The sequence below is a fragment of the Aythya marila genome, assembly GCF_965140915.1.
Source record: "Aythya marila genome assembly, chromosome: 5".
Taxonomy (NCBI): domain Eukaryota; kingdom Metazoa; phylum Chordata; class Aves; order Anseriformes; family Anatidae; genus Aythya; species Aythya marila.
In genome coordinates, this window is record NC_139046.1 from 24,096,716 (window position 1) to 24,119,723 (window position 23,008).

A 23,008-nucleotide genomic window follows, 5' to 3' on the forward strand; every position below is an offset into this window, starting at 1 on the left:
AGCTTAAAAAATATATTATTTACCTAAATACCTATAATGTGTATGGCGGGAGACATACAAACACCCTAACATAACACCAATGTACTCAAGTTCATACATAACTACATAAATCAGTCTAGTTTATTAAAAAATAATAATAATAATACAAAGATATTTTCTCTCCAGATTTATCTTTTTCTACATATTTTTAGTGGTTATGTTTATGATTTAGTAAAATTGCTACCATGCTGAATATCATAAAACCATTCACTTAGTACCAAATCTCTCATCCACCCACAACAAGGAAATCAGGAACTAGCAGGAAAACTACATTCCCAGCAAACAAAGTCTGATGCCTCTGTTGCCTCCTGCCAACAAATACTGCAGAGCAGTATTTGTTGTTATGCCTTTTGGTGATGGCATGTTATGCCTTTTGGTGATGGCAGGAAATCATTTTTGGTAGATCATTTCAGGAAATCATTTCAGTGCTGTTTTCCATGTTGGATGCCCCTGAGAAATTTGGCTGCTTCTCAAAAGCAACATGAAAAACTCTGGGATGGTCCCACTGAAATGCACCCTTTGGACTTCAGAATTGGTGAGGAGTTTTTGCTCTTTTGCTGATGACTTTTCTATTTCCTTTTTCTTATTGTGTCTGTTCCTTTTCTCTTTTAAAGTATTTCTCATCCAGATCCAAACTTGGTCAGATTACGGAGAGGTTATCTAACTCCCAGGTATAAACATTAGATGAAGCAAAGGCTGATGGAGGAGTAACTAACGTGTAATTGTCTCTAAATAGTTTGGTCTCCTTTTGCTCAGAAAGACAGTCTGAGACCTGTGAATGAGTGTCTGAAATGGACTCATTCTTCACATTGGTCCTGAATGTAAAGGAAGCAAGACAAGGAAGCAATGTTGTACAGACAGGTATCCCAATTTTTGCTTGGGAAACCTGACTTCAGAGCACACAGTTCCGACATACTTCACAATCTCTTTTAAATAGAAGAGGACTGGAGAATATAGGATGAAAACTGATACTACTGCCACCATCCTCACTCTGAAGAGCTTATTGCCTTCTCTGTTTAGAATGCAATTGTAAGTCTAAATATAATGGACAATAATCCTGATCTGCTAGCTAAGTAAGCTGTGCTTAGTGACAGGCAAAAATCTCTTATCTCTGTTAAGTCTTGTAGATGTGTAAGTGACTTTTGATCGTGCTAATAATGCATACTGTTGCTGCTCTGAGCTACCGTACTCTTACTTGATACCTGAGAACAACTTTATGCTTGAAGAGCATAAAGCAACTTCTCTGATGTCTGCATCTGTTGCCCCCTTTTTCATAGGAAGTTCCCTTTCAAATAATGTGAGCCGGAAGCCTCCTATGTGAGGTGATTGGCATCCTTCAGTCACTGCTGATGTTGGTGACACTTGACACTTCCTCTTTTTTTTTTTTTTTTGTCAGGTAGGTAGAACGAAGGAAGTTTTTGTTTTCCTATTCATTGGTCAAGGCAGGAGTTCTGGGAAGAGTGCACTATCAATAACATATTGATAGGTCAATACATATAGGACTGGACTGGTACTCATGGGTTGGAAGCACCAACTGGGAAAAAGGAAAATACACTACCTAGGCTTTTGATTAAAGGGATGGGTGCCATTAGTAGTCCTCAGAGACTGGGATTCCTTGTATCCTAGCCATTCACATCTTCTCCAGAAGCAGCAGTTACCAGTCATTTGAGTCCAGTAAAAGAATAATGAGTAATAACCTCATTAAAGACCTGTGGTTTGTGAAGGGCACTGAAAATAGAAAAAGCCAGGCCTGTGATGCTCCACCAGAAGTGCTGGGCACCACTAGTTACTGAAAGCAAAATGGGGACACTGTTCGCTCCAGCACTGACTAGACCCTGACCAGGGGGTGGAAGGCTGTTCCTGGCAGTGCAGCAATTTGAGGCAGGAGGGACTGAAAAGCCCAAAGAGTTTTCACAGATCTCACTTGCACTTAGTTAACAGTACGGTCTGATGGGTTATTAACCTAGACATACGTAATGCAAGGCTGCCAGGAGCCTTTCATAAGTCAGTGGTAAAGAAAATAAATTTATTTTGGTGCTCAACAGTGTTCTGCTTGAGAGGTTACGGTTTCTTTTTGTTGTAATTTTTAAAATGTGTTATGTATATATCCAGGGACTAATGATGGACATGCATTGGCAGGGACACAAATGGCTCATAAATTATAACATAGAAACTGGATCATATGCTCTTCCTGACCTATTGTCCATTTCCTGGAAACAAAGTCTAGTGATAGATGCCTTGGTTCTGAGTTAACAAACATGTGCCCAGGGGCTCCCACTGAAACGGGGCTGGGCTTTTGCAAAGTCTATTTATTTACTAAATAAGAATAAAGCACCCAGGAAGATGTTTGAAGATGTTAGCAATGCTTTTCATTAGCTGAGGATGGCATTCAGGTCTTGATCATAACATGTTTATTCATTAGTTTCAGTGAAATCACAGTCCTGTTTGCAGGGTGAAAGTAACAGTGAAAATGGATGGGGCAAAAGAAAAGGGGAAAAGGTATAGATTGTGTGTGCATTCACCCCTTACAGAAATAAAATAAAATAAAATAAAATAAAATAAAATAAAATAAAATAAAATAAAATAAAATAAAATAAAATAAAATAAAATAAAATCACCCCCACACACAAAACAAACAACAAAAACACAAAAAGAAACACAACCATGATTTCCTGTCTTATTAAAAACTAAACCAAAACAAAGTTACAGAAAATACACTGAAAGACAATAAGTTTTTTGCCTCAAATTCGTTACCAGTAACATTTGTCAAGTCTATCTCCTAGATACAGCTTAAACACTGTTTAGGTTAGCAAATCAATTTTCCTAGCTAATATACTTGAAATGTAGATGGATCCATTTGTTTCTATTAGGAAAAAAAAAAAACACACACAACAAACAAACAAACAAACAAAAACACAATATTTTCAGTCCCGCTCAGTCTTCTTCTCAAGATTTTTTACTGTAAATTTCCATCGTCTATTGAGTTGACTTCTTATTTAATACATTCTTCCTTCTACCCGGAGGTACCAATTCAGGGAGCTGCTTGTCTCAGTACTTAAGCCTGACTTTATTGTCCTCCTACACCTATGCTGTGCTTACTGTCCGTCAGCCTGAAAGGGCTTTGCCCTTTGCTAGTGATCAGGAACTGCACCTTTCCCACCCCCCGGGTTTGGTAAAAGGCAATGCCCAGAACCTGCTTGTTTTGCTTCAAGAACCCCACATCAGGGACATTGTAGCAGGTCCTTAGTGGGAGTTCATGCAGCCTGGGGCTGGGAGGGCAAGAGGAGAGAAAGGGTCACTGTAATACCTCCTGCCATTGCCTATACAGCCAGTAACTGGTGAAAGCAATAATGTAATGTAATAAAGACCTCCTGTTTCACAGAAGCTTCCTAGGGCCACGTGTGGTCTCCAGGGCAGGAGAGCAGCCCAGATAGCCAAGGAGCCTGGAAAGACCCCAGCGCCTCTTGGCTGAGATGCGGCCAAGCCCTCGGCAAGCTGATGGAGGGTAGATTCGGGCTGGGGAGGAGAGGGCTTCTCCTGCTGTCTTTGTTTCCTTTTCTAATGAAGAAGTCACGGTATTTCCACGACTGCTCCTGCTGCATAGCTGGGTCTCAAAGAGTTAAAATGAAGAGCAGCATGTGCACTTTTAAAACTACATGCGACAAAGTCCGGAGCTTGAAGTCCGGGTCCCTTCATCCCCATCCTCCCCGCCGCCCCCCTCCCCCTAGCTTCCAGCAATCATTTATTATAAAGGGGTTTTATGATACAAATTTGATAATCTCCCATACACATTGGCACTGTTCTAATTGGAGTTGTAAGCCCATAAAATTCAAACCCTTTGTTTTCATGAAGGCCACAAGGTTTTAAAAGATACTATTGTACCGCCTAAAACCCATAAAATTGTCACTAGGGACTGATTAAACAGTCCTGAATTGAAACAGTGCGGATTTTGTCTAGGTCCTTTTCAAGCACAACAATGCTCTTTTCAACTCCCAAGACAAAAGAAGGTTTAAGGAGCGATTCTCTGGGAGATTCTTCTAAGATAACCCCATCCATATGGGAGACAAGGTGGCCAGCAGCTGAGACCAAAAAAAAAAAAAAAAAAAAAAAAAAAGAGGGAAAAAGATAAAAAAGATTTCGGATGGCAGGAGGAAAAATAAAAGGAAGAGGGGAAAGACAACAACAACAATAAAAAAAAAAAAAAAAAAAAAAAAAAAAAGGTGACACGGAGGCTGTATTCCCCCGTGTCCGAAGCGCGGCCCGGCCTGCATCCCCCTTGGCACCTGGTCCCCCGGCCGAGCGTGGCGGTGGGACGGTGCTGGGAGGGGATTTGGATGGGAGGACCCCGCGGTTCCATCCTGCAGCTGGGTCTCATCCTTCGGCACGGGGTCAGGGGCGACTCCGAGTCGCGGCAGGACCTCACGGAAGGGATGCGGCCGTGGGGAAGCAGGGTTAAGAGCCACGAAGCATCCCCGCGAAGCACCTCGCATCCCTGCCTGCGGGAGCTGCCCGGGATGCGGTCACTGCACGGCACATCCCAGGGGCAAATCTGGGAAGTTGCTGTCTCCCGGGAAAAACAAACCAAACCAAAACAACAACAACAACAAAAGCTTCTGCGGGTCCCGCTTCTCGACATTTCCTCGACGAGCATCAGTCCCCGCGAGGTCTTCACCCGCAGATACTCCCTCCGGGTTCTTGGTCTGCGGCTCCCGCCAGAGGGGTGGATGCTGTGAGTCTAGTCCATAATTGAAGGAGACCTGGTTTTTCTATTTTTATTTTTATTTTTATTTTTGAGGGGTTTTCCCCATTCACAGTTAGCAGGACTATTATATGACTATTTTTTTCCCCAAATAATAAAATCAATAGTTCGTCCAAGCGTCTCAAAGCACAACTCTCAGGCCGTTAAAAGTCTTCACTGTTTTCTCTTGGCCATCCTTCCCGAGCCGATTTGCAACAGATGTGCACCAACGGGAAAATTTGCTTACTCCTGGCCTTAGAGGCTCTGAAAAAGACAGCAAGCAGCTGCTGCTCTGCCGGAGCCAGCGGCCCCGGGCCCGCATAGCAAACGGCACCTGCAGTACCGTAGGGTGCTCGCCCCAATTTTTTTTTCTCCCTTTGTTGGCTTATGTGGGTAAAATAGAAGAAATAGTGGGTGAAATTCCGCTGGCAAGAGAAGCTTTTACGGCGCAAGAGGTAATCCAAAACGAAAGCCCTAATCGTCAAAAATACACTTCTCCGCCGGGAAAAAAAAAAAATAAAGAAAAATCGCCCCAAATCATTTTATTAGTCACCGGAAGAATAAACTATCTGCAAATAAACTAGGTCGCTAGGATCATTATTATTATTTTTTATCAGGGAACCCTCTCAGAAAGAAACAGGGGGAGCGGAGGTTTTACAAAAGCCGTGCCCGGGCCCCGTGCCCCCGGGCGAGCCGGCGGAGGAGCGGGCAGCCCAGGCGCCCCCGGGATGAGTCCGGCCCGGAGGGCGAGGCGCCGCTGTCACCAGCTCCAGGAGACGACGGCGGGGTGCGCTAAGTGCTGGTACGCGGGGAAGACGCCCAGGGCGGGCGGGCAGGCTTGGTAGCCCTGGACGGAGAGGGCGGCCTGGGCGCTGCAGCCCGCCAGGGCGCAGCCCAGCTTGGGGCGGGCGGCGGGCGGCGGGGGGCTGGCGGGGCAGCCCCGGCACGGCTCCCCGTCCCGCACCAGCACCGGCACCGGCACCAGCAGCCGGCGCAACAGGGCGGGCGGGCGCGGCGGCGGAGGGCTGCCGGGCCCCTCGCTGCGCGCCCGCTTCATCTTGTAGCGATGGTTTTGGAACCAGATCTTCACCTGGGTGGGCGTGAGGCTGAGCAGGCGGGCCAGCTGCTCCCGCTCCGGTGCCGAGAGGTAGCGCTGCTGCCGGAACCGCCGCTCCAGCTCCAGCGTCTGCGCCTTGGAGAAGAGCACCCGCCGCTTCTTTTTCTTCTCGGCCTCCGAGCCGCGGGCGGGGAGCGGCCTTTGGGTGGAGTCGGGCAGGCTCAGCTCCGGGCCGCTCTCGTCGGAGGCTGGGGACAGCGAGGAGTTAGAGACAGGGGGTCCCCGAGGCCGCCTCGCCCCCCGCAGGGACAGCCCCGGCCGGGCTAATCCCGGTGGCAGGGAAGAGGTCGGGGCTAACCCCCCGAGCGGGATGAACCCACTACCCCTGCGCGCAGCCCCGCACGGCCGAGGGGCTGGCGGGAGCTGGCCCAGGCCTAACGCGGGGGCTCGGGCCGCCAAGTCGGTGTACCGCCACTTTTCTCCGGCTGCTCCACGTGTAACTAAGCCCGGTGGGGATCCTCCGTCCGGCCAGCGGACGGGCTCTCCCCTTACCACACGCCTGTATGAAGCGCTGTACTGCTGCGGCACGATTTGTAGGGGGGGTGGGTGGGGGGATAAGGGAAACGTGCCGCCTAGCCGGGGGCTTGAGCCGGAGGCTGCTCTCCTCCGCGGTGGGAAACGCGTGGAAGGACGCGGTCGCGCCCAGGGCGCGCTCCGTGGCGGCCCGGAGAGGTGAGGCACTGGGCGTGTGCTTTCCTCTAGGGTACGTGGGATGACCTGAAAGCCCTCCAGCGCCACAAGGCAGGGTTTCTTGCAACAGTGAAACAGGAAAAAAAAAAAAAAAAAAAAAAAAGGAAAAAAAAGGAATCCGAGAAGCGAGCTTAAACGGTAAATGCAGAGAGACGGGCGGACACAGCCTGAGGTTTAGCTTTCTGCCACAGCCGGGAACATGCACAGACCTAGGGGAGAATATCTTTTCTCTCTTAAGCTCGTGGCTGGGATGTTCCTGCTGTTTCATTGTTGCAATTCAGCAATATTCTATAAAATTCCCAGCCTGGATTCCCCCGATCCTGTAGGCTACGCACGCTGGCAATTCACTTCTTCGCATCTTCCCCAAAGGAACGGGGGAACAAATAAAAGAGAGCTGCATGGAGATGGCGAACTCCTGTCCGTTTCATACTCACAGGGATAATGATTTCTGTCTGTTTCTATCCACCCTCCGTACGACGAGCCGGCGTAGTTCTCCGCTGAGTGGTGGTGGTCGGAGGCTTGCTTTATGCTATGTGCATCCTGCTCTGGTAAATCCAAAATGCTCCTCACTGTAAAACTGATCCTGCCAGATGTGGCCATGGTAAGTTGTGCCCACACCCCCAAAAAATATCTTCCCAAAGCTCCAAACCCCCTCCCTTAAAAACTGAGAGGAAGGGACTGCGCCCAGTTACTGGGGAATCTCCGGGCTCAAGAGGACCTTCCCTTCCATCGCCACCTAACCCCAAATATTAGTGTCGTTTACAGAGGTGTCCTGTTTATATAAACAGTCCTCCCCACTGCAAACACTGCCTGCTTTCAAACCGTCCCTGTCTATAGGATGCTAAGTACCTGAATTAGTCAAGTGCTAAAGCCCTAATGGGAGTAGGTGTAACCCCCCCCTCCCGCCACCCCCATGAGAGAATAACCCGTTACCTCCCAAAGACAGCAGGAAACAGGCTTCATCATTACATATTCTGTCTGATTAGCCAAAAGTGGGGACAGATAATGGTAATTGTTAGCAGTGAATAACATCTTGGGTGGCATGTGGATGACCAACAACCACCCCCCTCCATCCGCCACCAAAGCCACCAGCGTCCCTTCTATCCGCAGACAAAGTGAATCCTCCCAGGACATCCGCAGAGCCTGCCGAGAGCCTCCTCCCTGCTTCTCCCTCTTTATTCCTCTCCCCCCCCCTTTCCCTCTCTTTAAACCTGGAAGGAATTTAAGTTGTTATTTGTTTTATTTAGCCGGGCTGTTTGCTGTGCTACCTCCACTTCTCCCCTTGCCATTGACAGGTTTCCGACCCTCAGCCCAGGATTTTTCACACCTCGGCGGTGCCCTCCGCGGGGAAGGCTGGTGTTTGTGTGTGTGTGTGCGTTCAGGGGATGGGATCTCCGTTTTTGTTGCCTCTGCGGAGCATGTTGTTGATGTAAGGTGCACCTTTTTCTCAGGGAGGGTACTGGGGTGAGCTTGGCTGCGGAAACACGGGGAGCCCGATGCGTTCGGTCCGTGAGTGAAAACCCGGGTGGTGGAGATTTTGTTAGCATCGCTTTGCGTTGCGCTAACCCAAAGAACATCCCCTCGGGCGCTGTGTGTGAGGGACTGAAACGATTCCAGCTGGGAGAGAGGGAGAAAAAGATCAAACGCGGCGCGTTTATTTATCCGCGCGTCTCGCGTCCCCGCCGAGCGCCGCTTCATCTGCCAAAGGCAGGAGCAACCAAACCCGGCGCCCCGGATCCCCCCTTTTTATTTTCTGCTCCTGGCAGGAGGGGTGCGGCCGGCGGAGGGGACAGCCCCGGCGGCATCACCTCCGCGGTCCCCTCCGCGATGCGCGGGGCAGGAGCCTCCCCGCAACCTTTCTCCGGGCGGCCCCGGCCCCTCGCCCAGCCTCGGTGAGCGCAAATGGCACCTCCCGCTCCACTGCTCGCCTGCAGAACCGCAGTGGCAGGGCTCGGGGCTCGGCCGCAGGGCAGAGACACAAGCGACAGCAAGGCACAGTGGGGCTCAAGCCGAGATACAAGAGACCGGGGCGCCCCCCGCCCATCCCCACCGCGCCCGCCGTTCGGGATGCGCTGGGAGCCGAGCCCGGGTGGATGGAGGAAACCTGGCAGGAAAGGGGGCTTGAACGGCGGCCAAGGTGCACACAATGCAGCCCCGTCGGGGAAATTGCGGGAAACCCTGCGACGCACTGCGCGCCTCGGAGCGGCGACCCAGATACGCATGCAGATACGCCTCTAGCCGGCCGCTTTGTTGGTTCAGATTTCCCTGTCCAAACAGACATCTCTAACCCATTGTGTATAGATTATAGTTATCCATCCCCTGCTCTCGCCCCCCGGCCCCGTTCCCCGCCTGCCTCCGGCCGCCGCCGCCCCTCCCCGCCCGGCTCCGTGCGGCGCTTCTGGAAGCAGTTACACTTCCCCGTGAAAATGTAAATAGAGCGATAATGACAGCGGAGGGGCGAGATTTATATCGGAGAGATTTGTGGGCGAGATGAACAGGGCACAAGGCTCCATTTGGCCAACTTCCTGCATATTTCTCCAGGACTGGACAGGCTCCATATAAACGATTCCCAGGCCGTGATTACTGCAGCCACCTATCAAGCGTGCCTGGTGACAGTAGTTATCTTCCTCGCTTGGAGCACAGCCTCCCAGCCGTCCTGGGTGGTCGGAGCGAGGGGAGCACAAATACATGCCAACTGCTAGGCCGTGAACAAAAGGGAAATGTAGCCCTATGTCCCGGACCTGTTGGAAGCATTTGTTCCAGTCAAGATTTTGCATTTGTTCAGATCTGGAATAATAGGTGATTGACGCCTTCCCACAATGTGCTTTAACTCTCCGGGATAAATCGGAGCTTGTTCCTTGTTGTCATGGTTTTCAATAGGGTTCAATGGGATTGAACCACTATCGACTCTGCTTTACGTCTCCGGCAGCCCCGTCCATACAAATTTATTAGTTATGTCTTTTTAAATGAGATTAAATTGAAGCGACGTGGCTGTCCTCCGCGGAGCGGCTCCTCCCGCGGCCTCTGTCGCCCCCCGGTCCCCCGCTCCCCGTGTCACCGCCGGGGCAGCCGGCGGCCGGGGGTGGGGGCGTCGCGGGTCCTGGGCCAGGTAGGGACGCATTCACCTGCCGGGCAGCGCCGCTGCTGCCCTTCGCTTCCTGACGCCCCCGGGAGCAAAAGAGGCCAGGAGTGCTTATTAATATCTTGACCCCGCGGGCAAACATTTGCTGAATGCCTGCGCTTGGAGCTTGGCTTCGGGGGGGCGGCGAGGGGAGGGGCGGGGGCCGTCGTTCAGAGCCACAAACTTATACAGTATCCGAGGTGGCTCTTAAGGGGAGTTTGCCGAGGACACTCTAAAGAAAGTGCAAAAACTTTGCAAGGAAAAAAATCGGGAGGAGAGAAAGAGAGTCTACTTCAGTGACCTCTCTTAGCCTTTTAATCTATTTAACATCCTAAGCCCACACTGATGTGTAGAAATAAGTAAATGGTACTCTTCAAGCCTTAAGAGCTCTTCAGCATCAAATATTTGCACTTACTCTTAGAGTTTTTCTCAAATAGCACAAGACACATTCTCCTTGGACGAGCCGAGCTATCTAAATATACCTACGCATTGTTATCTGCGGGAAATAGTTCTCTTCAAAGGCAGAACGTAACAACCTGAAATGTTTCATGTCTTGTTTTGCTTGGGACTGACTTGGACACTTTTCAGCTCCGGCTGCCCGGCCCCATTTCGAGGTCCGCCGGGTCACGTTTCACCCCTCGACGGACGCGACGGCCCCGGGCCCGGAGGAGCTCTGTCCTCCGCGGGACCCCCGCCGTGGCATCCTTTAACCGAGAGGCCCGTCTGCTGCTGCCCCCTTCGCCCCCCAGCCCCTCGGTGCCCCTGAACGGCGAGCGCCCGGCACCCCCTGGGTGCCCTACGTGGGACCGAGCAGGGTGGCTGCGAGCCCCCGATCCTCTGCAGGGACCCTCTCCAACGCCTCTGAATGAATTTTCGCTTCTCCTAGAGGGTAAAGAAACAAACAAGTAAAAATATTAAAAAAAAAAAAAAAGAATAAAAGAAAGAAAGAAAAGTTTATTTGTTTCCATGTTATTCACAGAGCGCTTTTTCATCCCGCACGCCGACGAGCGTGTTTGGTTGAGGATCAAGGGAAAAAGGGCCGGAAAAGCAGGGTTTCCAGCCCGAGATGTGGCCCTGCCCTTCTGGGATATCCTGGGACTGGCTCGGACCTGCCCCGCTCCCGTCGGGGTTCCTGCCGTGCTCTTGCCTTGCTCCCCTCCCCACCGGTCCCGCCGGTCCCTCTCCAGCCGGGGAAGCCGGGCTGCTAAAAACACCTCCGACCACCTGAGAAAACGGGGACTTTTTCTCTCTTGCCCTCTTTTATTTATTGTGCGCAGTGGAGGCTCGCAGAGCAGATTGCCCAGATCGATGGACACGGGGTGCGCGGGTGAAATTTTCGTGACTGTGCGCCTCGGCAGAGGAGGGGAAAAATAAAGATTTGCATCAAGAAAAGCGGCATTCTGGCTTTAGCCGATGCAGTTCCAGCTCCAAGGAGGAGCTCTCCATAGCACAAACCCAGACGAGCGAGGGGCAGTGCTAACAGCGTGGAGAAGCCGCCTTGCTGTGAATTTTCCAGGCTACTTTAGCAAAAGCTACCGAGACTACGCACCTCGGCAGGCTGGTGACCGGGCAATGAGGCATGGAAAATGAATGACTTTGCAAATAGCACAAAAAAGCCTGGCAAATGAATCCCTCACCGAGAGCTTCCTTTTCTTTAGAATACGGGATTTTAAAATTTCATTCTGTACACAACATATCTGTGAGATGTTACACTGAGAACTTTGGCTTCACTAAAAGGAAAACCTGATTTCACAGAATTCAATGTGAATTGTAGAGTTGATTTTAAAAAAGACAAGATTCCACCTTTATATAAACAAAATAAAATATATATATAAAAAATATTTACTTCATTTTTTTTTTTTTTTTCCAGTAATGAGAATTCTCACAACTTTACAGTTTTCTTTTGTCATCGCCTGGAAATAATACCTTTCCCTCTCAACAACTAAGCAGCTTTAACTTTGAATCTTATCGTAAGCTCCTGTCTTTTCTCTTTGCAGCTGACATTCATTATGGTACATTTTCTGATTAGGGCAGTATTGTGAAAGGAGTGTAGTATTCCCTACAGGAAGGATTGGTTTCCGTATATTTGTCTATATTGCATTTGTCTCTCTTTCTCAGTAGAGTATGTTGTTTATTTTTGGCTGTAGCTTTTTCCACTTACTAAAACTTCCTAACAAGCTACAACTTTTTTTTTTTTTTTTTTTTTTTTTTTTTAGCTCCTTTATTTCTTTTCATTACTATTCCCCAACCTAAGTACATGCATACATCAACCTCGACCTATCAAAAACCTCAGCAAAATTTAATTATTATTCTTTCTTTCGTGGTTCTTTTGAAACTTATTATTTTCTGCTGCATTAATTTCCACTCCACCTAAATAGTGACTCCCTCTCCTATCGGCCTCCTTTTGGTTTTACAGAGCTCATTTATTAAAAATAAATAATTTTTAAATCTGATGCATACAAAGCATGTTATCCAAGGCTTACACTTTCTCTGAACCCCTCAATTTTCTGTTCTGCATTTAAACAAGAGATATTACTCCTTGCAACAGGGATTACCCACACCACTAGAGGATTCAGGATTGAGCTTTTCATTTGCTCTGTGTGATCATCCTGGAGGATTTTGCAAATGGACTGCAAGCAAAGCAGCAAGGGACAAGCTCTCCTTGCCCCTCTTTCCTCTGCGATGAGTTTGTGAGGAGGCAAAGTGGTGTGGCTCCATGCAGTGAGGACATGAGCATGCCTTCACACTTGCCTGTGCTTTCCTCCCCTTGGGCTCCTTTGACCTCAGATTACAGGAAAGGCTGAAGGGATGGGAATTTTCATTTTCAGCCTGCATAACCTTCCAGCTGAAGGGCAAAGGACTTGATCCCAGGCCCAGAGTGCACTACCACAGCTGAAGCCTGCAGGGACCTTTCCCCTCCCTGTTGTAGCACATCTGTGCAAGATGCTCATGCTCAGGGGTCTAGGTAGTACGTCTGGACCACAGAGGACTGATGACCTTGAAAGGGACAGGACTAGAGCAGAGGCTGTGACCTCGTCCCAGTCCCCCTGAGAATTTAGGCACCTAACTACTCCTTCATTTCAGTGGGCACGAGATGCCTAAAGCCCTTTGAGAGTTTGGCTTCAAAACTGAAACAGATGGTGCTAGGAAAATGAGGTGCACAGTAAAACAAAAACACAGCCTTTAAGCAGTTGAGAAACTGCAATAGAGGACAGAGTTGTCCCCTAGGGAAGCTGTACTGTTCACCAATACCATTGTCTTCAACAAACCTTCACAAAGGCATGAAGGCATTTTGTCCTTTGAATGATTGCAAAAGTTTATATTGGATTTTAGTGCGTAACTCTTTGTCCTGCACTGTAACATACCAACTGCATTTTAAGTAATTGTTAAATTCTGATAAGTGTTCTTCATTGGCCAAATGTTATTAAATTCTGATATATAGCCTCTATTAGAATAAAACTGGCAGCCAAAATTATAAACTTAAAAAAGTTCTTTTTATCACTTTTATAAGATGTTATTTCCTTCCTCTGTGATGTGCCAAGTCACCCAGAGATATCAGTACTTTGGCTGGGTGCATGATAGCTGGCTGCTTGTCACATGTGCTGACTGGCTGGTAGGCTGCTGCCAAGCCAAATATTTGTTTTCTGTTAGTCAGCCAATAATTTGGGCTTTCTCTCAAGCCATTAGGTTTCACAAAACTCCTGTGATCATAATTGATGTTGAGACTTCTGACCATCTATTGAAATTGTTTGAGACTTTTTTTTTTTTTTTTTTTTCCAGATGACATGCAGAAAATAAGATTGTGTGAGCCTTGCTCTTTAGGAAATTGGGCCAAAAAGGCACTTACTGCTCCCAGCTGCAAATGTGAGAGAAAAGGTGTCTGATGAAAATCAAAATGTTTCCAGAATGGCAAGATTTATCTCTGGTACTGCAGGTAAAAATATATGAACACAGAAAGTCCATGTTAAAATTGCAGTCCACAGTTTCTTGCCACCCTTGAGCTGAATTCTGCTTTCACTTGCACACTATTGACTTTTAAATTGTTGAGTGAAGTTACTGCTGCCTCAAAGAGAACTGAGCTGGGTGAAGCAGTGCTTGCTCTGTCACAGCACACAATAAATGGCAGAGAGGCTCTGGCTGTGCAAGAAGTTACGGTTCTGGCTCTCACTGTGTGGGGGACTTTACAGAGGAATCACTTCCAGTTGCTGACAATAGAAACAGTTATTTATTTATTTATTTATTTATTTATTTATTATTATTTATTTTTGACTGTGCATGGCCCCAGACCCCAAATTCAAATGTCCCCGCTTACAAATGTAATTTGAAGTCTGCACTTGAATTGTTCAGCTTTGCCCTGACTTGATATTGGGCTTTTTTGTTTTGTTTTGTTTGTTTGCTTTTGTTTTGCCCTTACAAATATAAGTAGTAAGGAAGATTATTTTGGGTTTGTGCAGCACGAAGCTGTAGCATATTTTCATATGAAACAATCTTTCAAATTGATAATCATCTACCCACACACATCCAAGTTTATGTACTTTATACATGGAAGTGTGTATATACACTTTTGGTGCTCATTATTTAACATAATAATAGTCTTTAAACTTCACAGTAGATGATTTATTTTCCTTTCTTCCTCAGAGTCTGTCTCCACAGCTCTCTTCTGTTTTTCTTCCCTTCTCTCAACCCACATTTTAGCTTTTGTTTTTTTGCCTCCATTTTTCTTTCTTGACAGCTTTAATTTGAAGTCTTATTTGTGATTGTTTTCTCACAGTAACATCAAGTGTTGTATATCCTCCATACTATCAGAGCTTACATTAAGAAACCATTAGGTTATATGACAATTTTTCAATCCTGCTGCAGTTTTTTAAATGCTGTTTAGTCACCAAACTGAGCAGCAAAGCATCTGAAGATCCTCAAAAGAATCCCAGACTCGAACACTTGATTACAAGAAAATAGCTGGAAGCCTGTCTCCAGACATGACTTATCTGAAATGACTTATCTTGTGATCAGGGAGTTTGGCCTTGGGCCTAATTCTGTTGTCATTATGCTTTCTTAGCCTCAAGGGGCAATGAGGATTCCAATGAGGCAGATAGAGTTTGGGTCAAGTATAGATTTGTTTATTTGAAACAGCTGGCCATCAGTTTATGCAGCTACTGTCAGGTATGGTGAGAAAACAAATGTCTCCCCAGGGGATTTTCTCAAACCTTCTTTTGTGCAGTAATTATCAAAGTCCAGCTCTAGCAAGATAGCTGTATAGTCTGACAGAGTACAGGTTAGATGAGAACGGAGGACGTTTAAAACCTATTTAGTTCTCCTGCTCCAACCACATGGTTTTGCTTCCTTTATCTATTTATGTGTCTATAAGATGATGTCAGATTTTATTAAAGCATCTCATACAACTGCTGTGGTTGTGCATTGTGTAACTAGCGAGTATTCTTATAGTGTGTTAATCATATGAAATGCTGTCAAAACCTCTAAACAGGCACTCAGGACAGGTATTCATAATGGACTCACTACCTGACCCACACTACTGCAAGCTTCTGATCCAGACTTCTGTGTGCAGTGTGCTTTTGTTCACCTAAGCTATCTAAACTGTTGCAGTTCTTAAGGCAGAGAAGTTATGAATCATGTGAGGAAACAGCTGCTGCAAGAATGTTTCAGAAGAAAATGTATTGGGGTATTTTGAGGTTTTAGTCACCTGCAGACCCAGTGACATAATACCATGTAACTGCTTCCAAAATGCCACTGTTGAAGGTCCCGTAAAAAGTCCAGGAGTGATTTCTCATAAAGTTTTCATCCAGGCAGTAACACGGTTAAAAGAATGGAGATAGTAACATTTACTGATGTACAGAAATTAACAATGTGCGAAAATACAGTGTGTTTTTCCACCACCTGCACTGCAGTTCTCTACACTCCCTGCTTCAAGCTCAGCTCCACGGTGATGTATGGCTGCTGAGCTTGTGCCGCAGTGCCTTGTGAAGGCTAATGTTCATGAATACTCACATACTTTCAGGTGTGTGTGTGCATTTTTGGCTTTGAGTGTACTTGTGTGATGATTTGGAGTCAAGCTGACTACCCTTGAGGTTGTAGTGGGCAGGAGCAGCCTGCACTGGTGAGCAGTTTGAAACTCTGTGGATGCCAAACCAGGGCAGTCTGTCTGCTTCTGGTCCTACAGAACCAGACAGAAATTCCCCCAGCAGGCTTCACAAAGATGCTGGCTCATGCATCAAACAAGTCCTAAACACACAGGGTAAGTGAAAATGGGAGGAGAGAGTGTCAGGAGGCAGGAGGAATACACAGTAACTAACAGTGAATAAATGGCTACTGACCCTCACCATCTCTGCCCTCCTTTTCAAGCTGTTCTCAGAGAAAGGTTGGATATCAGCTGTTTTCTTCCATATACAGAGTTTTGAACTCTGCTGAAGTATCTTATAATTTGTTTGCTGATCAGTTGTGTGCTGACATCCTTCCTAAATTAGAATACTTGTAAGTAGTATCCCTGGCCATCTTGTCTGTGATAATCTCTCAGCTTTCTGCAGGACAAATACTAATCACTTTTAAGACGTATTGGTCAGTTCTTCTGTTAGTCAGAATGATTTACATCTGGGGTACTGCAGCTCAGTGAAAATTCTTACTGGAATTCTCAAAATATTTCCAAAATCAACTTCAGAAATATCCCTTCTTGCTTCAGGTCTTGGGCATTGCATACACACACACGCACCCACCCACCAAAGAAAAACAAATCAAAACAAACAAACAAAAAAACACAACTCCAACACTTTCTCCCTCATACAGCAGTTCTTAAATGTCCTGACAGGAAGGAAGAACAGTGGATGATTAATTTTAAAACAAAACATTCCTGCCAGCCCTCTGCAGCTAAATGGAAGCTGTGGTAACTGAGGCATTTATGGAGAAGATTTCAAAGTGAGATATATTTATCACATGACAACACTCTATTACCAAGACATTTTGTGGTGTACCTTTAATAATGAGTAACCTTTGTATAATAGTTTTCATATGATGGAATTTGTTACAACAGTGAAACAAAGCTGCTTTACTATTTCTGGAGCAGAGACATTCCAATCCTTTTTTGATATATATATTTTTTTCTTTTTCTTTTTAATATGCTTTCTTTCCTTGTTCCTCATTCAGTCAGAAAAAGTATCCATTGATTAACAATACAGTTAAACTTCCACCTCATGTAATCATTTATATTATGCTCAACATCAAACAGATTTACGGAATTTAAAGTAACATTTAATAATACCGGGTTCAGGAGGCTGACTTCTTTTGTGAATTATGATCTATTGCATTGATTTAGTAGTCATTTAGGGTTAAACAGTCAACATGATATTGTATGATCCATATTTAATTTGATAAGTATTTCAAGTTTGCTTAGAGCAGCAGCTGTTTTATTTTATGTATTTAATCAGTGTTTTGTAAAGTTATGCTGTGCTTTGGTCCATAACAAAAGTTTATTTTAGAGTAGAAAAAAGTTCACCTGTGCTCAAATCATTGTATTATGCATCCTATCATGCTTTACCACTGAGGGAATTGCATTTGCAAATAGAAGGTAAAAAAGGAATAACAAAGGAGAAAAGGAAAACAGTATTTTTAGTGCCTTATCTTGCAAACACATATCAAAACACAAAAGGAAAAACAAAAAAAAGATTGTAAAAGGAGCTTGGGTGCTGCTTCTTTAGAAATCACAGTAATTTGTATCTAGCTCCCAGCTGACAAGCACAACTGTGTCTTGAGCTTAGACTTTAACCAGAGGGAAGGTAGCAGCGCCGATACTGCCTGTAGACACTGGGGGCCACGTGTACAATGGCTGAAAGAGCGACCACCCAAAGTGACGCATTTCAGTATTGAGGATGCACAGAGACCTGTATCAGTTGACCTCAGCCTGTGACCAGCAGAGTAAAGAGTCACTAACTCAGAAAGGTAACTCGGACCCTGCTTTTCAATGGCTTTGGGAATCAGCATAAGCACCTTATAACAAATGCAAAACTTTCTCGGTCACCAAGTGCAACTGAGATAGGATTGGGAGCCCGAGGGGGGGGGGGGGAGGGTGTTTCTGTAAGCAACCCCCCAGCAGCAAGCAGAACCACAGCTGCGCTTGCAGTATGGCGCTGTCTGAAATACCATGCAGCAAGCAAGCTGGAGTGCCAGGAAATACTGCAGCTTTCCTTTTAAAAGTGTATCTATGCACCTTCTGATTGCTTAGGTCACCAAAATCAGGAATCTCAGGCTCTGTGATCAGGAGTCTTTCCATCTTGAGATGGAAAAACAGGGGAGAAATCTAATTTGTGCAGTGGCAGCAGGACAGTAACAAGATATGTTTTGAAACCCACAAGGGCAGACTTTAAGCTTCCTTGCACTCATAAAGGTATTTTTTCAACTGGATACTCCCAGGCTACTTTTTCACACTCTAAATAAGTATTCAGCTTGGGATGCAGAGAAAAGAGACTGCTTCATTTAATTAATGTTATAGTTTATTATGTATTTGTGTCTAAAACCCTCCTCAGAGGGTTTTAATTTGTTTGGATGTGACAGCTGTATTGCAGCTGCAGCCAGAATATTCTCTGTCTTTCTTTAGTGTCAACAGCAACATTTTTAGAGATTTCCTGTACTGCCTTGTTTGCCTCTTTTATTTTTTCCAGCTTTTATTTTATGAAATTAATCTTTGTATGCTGAGTGTTTAAGTTTGTGTTCTTCCTGCCTCATTTTTTGATCCTCATACACTCTGGTTTTTCACTTGTGCAGTAACCACCACAGCAACATTTTCCATTTTCCTCTTCCAGGTCCAGAAACTCAAGGTCCATAATTTGATTATCACTGGCCTGTGAATTGTGTTCTATGTTTTGGAGACCTCACCTAGTCATAAGGGGCCTGGCTCAGAGCATCTTCAGATTATTCTTCTGCATCTCCAGTCCAACCACACAAGTTATATGAGCTATAAAACAAAGTAGTACAATACAGAGCTAGAGAATGGATACTTAGTCCTTTGTGAAGAGGTTATATTCACTGGCCAGCATGAAATTTAATGCATTTATGCAAGGTGTCTATGACAACCTGAAACACCAAAAATCAATATTGACTAATATGCTACCAATACTCTTTTAAGTAGTGTCTTCTCTTCAAAGCAAACAAACAAATAAAAAATCCACAAAAAACAAACAAACAAACAACAACAAAAAAAAACACCACAAACAACCCATAGCACAAAAGGTAAAACCTAAATAAAGTGCAGCTAGACCTGTGAAAGCCAGTAAGTACTGAGGGTTTTTTTACATAAAGCCAGATTTAGAGTGTGTGTATATCTCTATATCTCCGTTGACTTTATGGAGCTACACTGATTTAAACCAGTTAAATTGCTGGCTCTAGATATTTTATTCTTTCCTTTATTGCCTTCCCATGCCAGGCTTACAGAACAGACACAAGAAATGAAGGCTTACAATGCTTGAAAATGAGAGGAAATTTTGCAGTGCTGGTTAAGTGTTTAACTGCTCGTCAAGGTTAACAATGTGTTTAGTGTGCACACATGAGGGAAATCTTAAACAAGTGGATTTACAGAAACAAGCCATTGTTAGACTGGGAGTATAAAGGTCTATAGCTGCAAGTTGGAAGATAATTGCTTGAAAATATTGCTTTAAAAATAAACCAAAAGCCTCTATCACCAGCTTCAGATAATGTCATGGGAACAGGCTGCATGCCAAAGAGCAGCAGGGAAGGTAAGAGCCAAAGCTCATTCCTCTGTGTCCAGCAGCACTCCAGCACTGACTGTCCAATGCCAGCCCAGATGAATGCCCAAGCCAGTCCCATATGGCCAGAAAATTACACCATGCAAATAAATAAAAGAGATGAGAATCAGGCCTTGCAGCAACTAGATTACAGGAACTTTGCAGAAAGATTGCACTAAATGGAAATTCCACTCTCAGTTCAGAAAATTTCCCTGCCCCCTTCTTTATTTTCTGCTTTTCCCTGTCACCTAAGGTGTGACCATCCCATGTCATGACAGCTGGGACACAGGTGGTAAGTGCCAGGTTACATCTTCTATAATCTGCAGTAATAAACTTGTGTGTCCATTCCTAAAAAGATGCTTTAAAGTTACACTTGTTATTAAAATGGTATAAATACATTTCAGCTGACAAGGGCCAAGTTTACATTGGCATTTTGGGCACGGAACCAGGAATAACAACATACTGAAAGCTGCAGGCTATGCACAGCCTGTAGGAATTTTTCTCCGGAGTGTACTGTCAGCAGGTTATGTCCATTCAACCAGTGGAAACAAGGACACTGTCAGGGCTCTGGCTTTTTTCTTTCCATTGTCTTCTTTCCATATTACTTGTCATCCCTTTTCTCCAAGAAAGCAGTAAGCTGCAAGAAAGCAGCATGATTTCTATGTCTGTAGCTTTGAACTTCTTTTCCTCTCCAGCTCTTTGCCTGGGGCATAATCTCAGACATATTTTAGCCTATTAAAGAGAACTACCATAATTAGCGTTCAACATCAATATATAGAGGAGTTACATGGTTCAAAATGATATAATTGCAGCAGAAACAATATATTACCCTCACTATAATCTTTGCTTAAGGTCACTACACAAGCAAATATTTTCAAGTACATTCAACATTTTTTTTTTTTTCAGATATAATACAAAAAACATGCTATACTTTTGCCTCTAATCATGAGCTAATTATAATCATATTGTAATGGACAACCTGGCTCCTAATGTCCTTTTGGGGAATAATATCCTTCCAACACAAAAGTTGGAAATGAACCTTTTTTGAAAGCTGAGTTTCTTTCATGTTCATGTGATGTCAGGACTTGGGGCTTTAAAAGAAAAAATCAAATTACTATAAATCTGTGAGACTCACCAACCCTACAAAGGCCTCATCCCTTTGCTCTGACAATATAAAACGCCTTTCCAGTGCATCTGCACTGTGTTTGTATCCACTTTAGCATACTTTGATGTTCATTGGCAAAGCAAGGCCCTTAGTTTAAATAACAATCTGCACTTCTATCTTTTACAGTAATATACTATCACATTCCAGCCTTGAAGAATAAATATTGTTCAGAGGGCTCAAATGAAAGGGCAGTGGACAATAAGAAATATTGGCTGAGCCCTAAATGCCATGAATAGCAGAGATTTTTCATGGGAATCTGCTGCTTTGTACAGGAAGAAGTTGGTTGACGTTTTCCTGCAACTTGGCCACTAGATCCTGTTTAGAAAGATAGAAAGACAAACTGAGATGGTGGGTGATGTTGTAGTTCCTAAAACCATCTGTTGAGAAAATAACAATTCTTGCTATGCCTACTGGCTTGAACCAACAGCAGCAACATCAAATATTTCAAGGAATGAAGCTCAGATATTTTCCTCTGATAATCAGTCCCATGTCACTTGGGTTGTGAAGGAGATCAATCCAGTCCAACAGTGATTTAGAACTAAACAGCACTTTTTTTTTTTTTTTTTTTTTTTTTTAAGAATATCTTCAGTAAAATGAGTTGATGGAAACAGTTCTTCTTGTGGTGCATGGAAGTTTAATTGAAGCCAGTGGTATATGTGCCACTGGCTAATGCCCTTTACCAGGAATCGGTTCGGAGCTCAAAGAAGGAGGGCTCAGGGAAATGAATTTAGATTTTTATTGTACATGTTCTGTGCATAAATATTATGTTGCCTTTTCTAGAGTAGGCCAGCTGGCATAAAAGTAAAAAAAGCACCTAGACATTAGAGGCTCATACATCAGACAAGTAGGCAGTTGGACCCTGGACACGCAAAGTGAACAGTCTGTTTTCACCCTTACTGCAGTTCTTTGTTTGTAACAACTTGAAACATTTCATGGCAGCATAAAGACAACTACAGAGAAAGGGAATCCTAGAAGTGCTTGTTTTTAAAGTATCTTTTCTTCCCACACAAGGTCCTTTAAGACTGGCAAGTAAAAAGCTCTTGTCAGCCTTCCGTTCCATTTATTTCTATGGATCCACAATGTGCTCTCCCTCCATGCATCCTCCTGCAGTCCACTACTGGCTCTTTGTTGTCTGGAGACTCACTAGGATTCTAACATTTTACCTAAATTGCTCAGTGGAAAAATATCAGAATATTTCATTTCATCAGCTTGAAGTGCTTTGCTTCTCTACAGTTGAAACACTTCAATTCAGCTGTAATGTTTTGACTCTAGCAAAATAATAAAATACTCTAAACTGTACACACTGAAGTCAACACAAAAAGATTGAAGCTTGTTGTTGATGTCTTTTTGAGGTATTTCACGTCACAAGAAATTTTGTCTTTTTTTTTTAAGCAAGAAGAATTTTTTTTTAAAGTAAAGGAAACAGAAATTCCAAATTTTCTTCTGATCTAATAAAAATAAATATTGTCCAACCAGTGATTGTTCATACCAAAAATATGGTTAGACTATCACTGTAAGGCAGAGTTCGACAAGTTCCTATGAGACAACTGCTCTCCACAGAGCAGTTGAGAGATTTACCTTCAATTTTAAACATTATGGAAGTCTGTATTTTCCTTTGCCTGACTACACTCCTTTCGGGTTTAAAACAGTGCTTAAAACAGAAACCATCCAACAAAATGGACTGTAAAGTAACCTGATCTTTCATTCTGGACAGGTGCTTGCAGAGGATAGATACCTGAACACATCCAGTCTCCATGTGTCAGGATGAGATTCAAGCATACAGACTCATGATTTGTACCCCATGCACATTAGGATGCCACATGCTCCCATCTCTACTAGTCACAGGAAACCCCAGGAAACCTCTGGGCTTCTCCCACACACCAGACTACACGAGAATGGTCTTTCTCTTTTGCTTTAGCCTCATCCCCATCATGCTGCCCAAAGCCCCACCACCCAGCTCCATGCCATGGTCCCAGTGAACCAGCCTGCCAGAACACCTCTCCTCCTAGGCCCTGTGAGGGGCCATAAACTACTTCAGAACCAGAGTAAATTGGTATTTTTGTTTTCAGACAGGTAAAGCTACATAAATTAATAATTCAGGCAACCAGATTTGTCTCACAACCTCAGATAGACTGACCTGACACCACCAAGCCTTTCTAGACTTTTCTATCCAGAATAAATAAATAAATAAAATACTTCAATTTACAACAAGTAAATGAAGAGGACATAATATATGAAGCTGAGTGGTTGACTACAGCACATTAATCTTAAAAAAAGAGTGTGAAAGCCCTTTTTCAGGAGAATGGAAAAATGGCCATTATGTTTTTTCTCTGTTGGTTCACCCTCTTCTGATTCCATCACGATTCATCCCAACAAATATGATATAAGCTGCCTT

General features: G+C 44.8%; 1 protein-coding gene across 1 annotated transcript; it reads right to left on the reverse strand.

Annotated features, from left to right (window-relative positions):
- Nucleotides 1-5,289: 5,289 nt before the first annotated feature.
- On the reverse strand, nucleotides 5,290-7,184 carry NKX2-8 (NK2 homeobox 8; the record flags this gene model as incomplete). The annotated part of the gene is made up of 2 exons (XM_082760592.1): nucleotides 5,290-6,082; nucleotides 7,019-7,184. 2 exons carry the CDS (start codon nucleotides 7,182-7,184, stop codon nucleotides 5,538-5,540), a joined length of 711 nt encoding a protein of 236 aa, XP_082616718.1. The 3' UTR covers nucleotides 5,290-5,537.
- Nucleotides 7,185-23,008: the final 15,824 nt, after the last annotated feature.